Genomic DNA, 2,500 nt, shown 5'->3' on the forward strand with positions numbered 1-2,500 from the left:
CACGCCCGTAACATTGTTTTTTTTTTTCTTGTTTTTTTTATCACATAAATGCGAACACGAAAAATAAAATAAAAATAATATTTTATGTTCTGTGGAGGCCGATCTTTATTCATCTGGTGGGTATATATCTTTTGGTTTGCACAGTGTAATTTATAGAATTACTAAAACATATTTTGCCACCTAAAAGTTAAAGATTTTTTGTGTCACGTCACATGTGTATTTCCCTCATATTAAATATAAAACGCATGTGTAGACTGATATTTTTCTAATGTCTTGACTCCTTTCAGACGTTTCAAAATATTGGTATTAAATGCATTTTCTGAGAATTTATATTTCAAGTTTTGACTGCAAATGTCACGTCCATAACACTGGAATCGCCCAATTTTAACGAATTTATCCTCAACTAGTTTTTGTGGTGTAGGTCTACGTATTTTATTATGTTAAATTAAATAATACTAATAGTAATTTAAAGATGTGGTAGCCCTACATCTTACACATCGTGGAAACAAAATAAATGGAAACTAAAATATGGTAGTATCGCGCTACAGCGCACATTCTATCAGCAGCAGTTCTGGCGCCTCAGTCGCAATACTGTAAAACTCGACGTACGTTCACATCACATGCTAATGCAGCGGTGGAGTTACACTCACAGGACACTGTGCACTTATTCGCAATCACAAAAGTTCATTATTTGCTCGTGCTTTAAAGCTTTGCCGGGTAAACATTTCTTTGGCATTTTGTTCTGACATGATGCACTTTTTCTAAGCGGGAACTGAAGTGCGCCGCACACGCACAGTCAAACAGCTCCAAACTGGATTTTTGTTGGGTCAGACCCATCTGATATCGAAGGGGGGCTGATAACGCGAGATCAACATGGAGCTAAATGGAAAAAAAATAACACCAAATAAGCCACTTTGAAATGTTGCTGTTTTCATGAATATAAAAGTTGGGTGACCCTCCCCCTAGACTAAAAAAAGTTGGATGACCCTCCCCTCAACAAAGAATAAAAAGACATGACCCTCCCAGAGAATGTCTAATATGGCGAGAAGTTTCACTCTCACTACACTTCCGGCTTCTGAACTGGTTGCAGTTCCACTCTGATTCCATATGAGGGCGCTCACAGGACGAGTGCAGAATGAATGGAGGTCAATGGCGGTATACCCCTCAAAATCCCCTTTTCTCAGGATATAATTTTTTGTCTAGTAATTTGAATGTTGTATTCGAAAGGAGATGCAAAGAAATTACACATTGCTGGGTGTTAGATTTTTTAGAGTCACTTATTTGATTTAAAAAAGTCTTTCAAAATGTCAATGACGTCAGAATGCTGACGTCATTAGCAGAATGCTAGCGTGTTATGGGCAACAACAACTCAACCTGTAAGAAATCAAAACGACATAAGTACTCGTTCATTCAACTTTCGACCTAAAACCCATGTTGAACTTGCAAAATCTACAATCACATCTGAGATTTCTCAACGGCAATCGGGTGAAAGAGACAAATTTAGCCGTCTAGCCCCATTGACTCCCATTCATTTTGCACTCATGGCGAGCGCCCCCAGTGGAACTCTGGTGGTACTACAACCAAAATTCGGTACAATAGGGCTTAATAGGGAGTGGACAGGCTCTCCGTAGACGGGCTCTGACCCTCCCCTATTTTCCTCCGGTGGCCCCTTCCATAAATAGGGTCCCTTAGTTTATTTTAGTGTATTGGTTTATTTAGTTCAGTGGAAGTCCTTCATATGGAAAGATTGACGAAAGGTAAAACACACACATGAGTCATGATAATGAAGTGGAACTTTTCTGGAAGTTTCTCAGCAGAATCAGAGGAGATGAAAATGGCAAAGTGCGTGTGTGTGTGTGCGTGTGTGCGTGCGTGCGTGCGTGCGTGCGTGCGTGCGTGTGTGTGCGTGTGTGCGTGCGTGCGTGCGTGCGTGTGTGTGTGGTTCATGACTCACTGTGGCTATGGAGTAGTGGTTAGGGAACGTCTTACTAGGGAACACGGCCTGCATGAAGGGTGCAGACGTACCGCACTTTCCTGAACAACACACACACACACACACATGCAGTTGATTACTGAGACTGAATAGAGTAAATGTGTGTGTGTGTGTGTGTGTGTGTGTGTGTGTGTGTGTGTGAGACTCACTGATCTTCTCCAGCACTGGCACCAGTAAGCTCCATGTCTGCAGATATTCAGCTCTTAAACCATCCAGAGAAACCAACAGCAGTGGCTGCTTCTTAAAGCTACACACACACACACACACACACACACACACACACACACACACACACACACACACACACACACACACACACACACACACACACACACACACACACACACACACACACACACACATCAATAAACAACTAAAAAACTACCTACCAAAAATCTCCTAGTAATCTATCAGTCATCAGACCAGGAGGAGAAAACCACATCACTGCCGTTATATGATTCAGTTGATTCACCATGATGTGGTAAAGTGATTTGATTCAGTGGTAAA

At 41.4% G+C, this 2,500-nt stretch overlaps 1 protein-coding gene across 1 annotated transcript in view; it reads right to left on the reverse strand.

Moving 5' to 3' along the window:
* Positions 1-2,500, reverse strand: part of LOC309511331 (venom phosphodiesterase CdcPDE) — a 58,350-nt gene that overhangs the window by 40,591 nt on the left and 15,259 nt on the right. The window contains exons 6-7 of the mRNA XM_082186503.1: positions 2,143-2,240; positions 1,955-2,034 (exon numbers count right to left, since the gene is read on the reverse strand). Coding sequence (XP_082042629.1) covers positions 1,955-2,034; positions 2,143-2,240 — 178 coding nt within the window. The remainder of the gene's footprint in view (positions 1-1,954; positions 2,035-2,142; positions 2,241-2,500) is intronic.

This window comes from Leuciscus leuciscus (assembly GCF_965113295.1).
Source record: "Leuciscus leuciscus genome assembly, chromosome: 12".
In the NCBI taxonomy this organism is placed as follows: domain Eukaryota; kingdom Metazoa; phylum Chordata; class Actinopteri; order Cypriniformes; family Leuciscidae; genus Leuciscus; species Leuciscus leuciscus.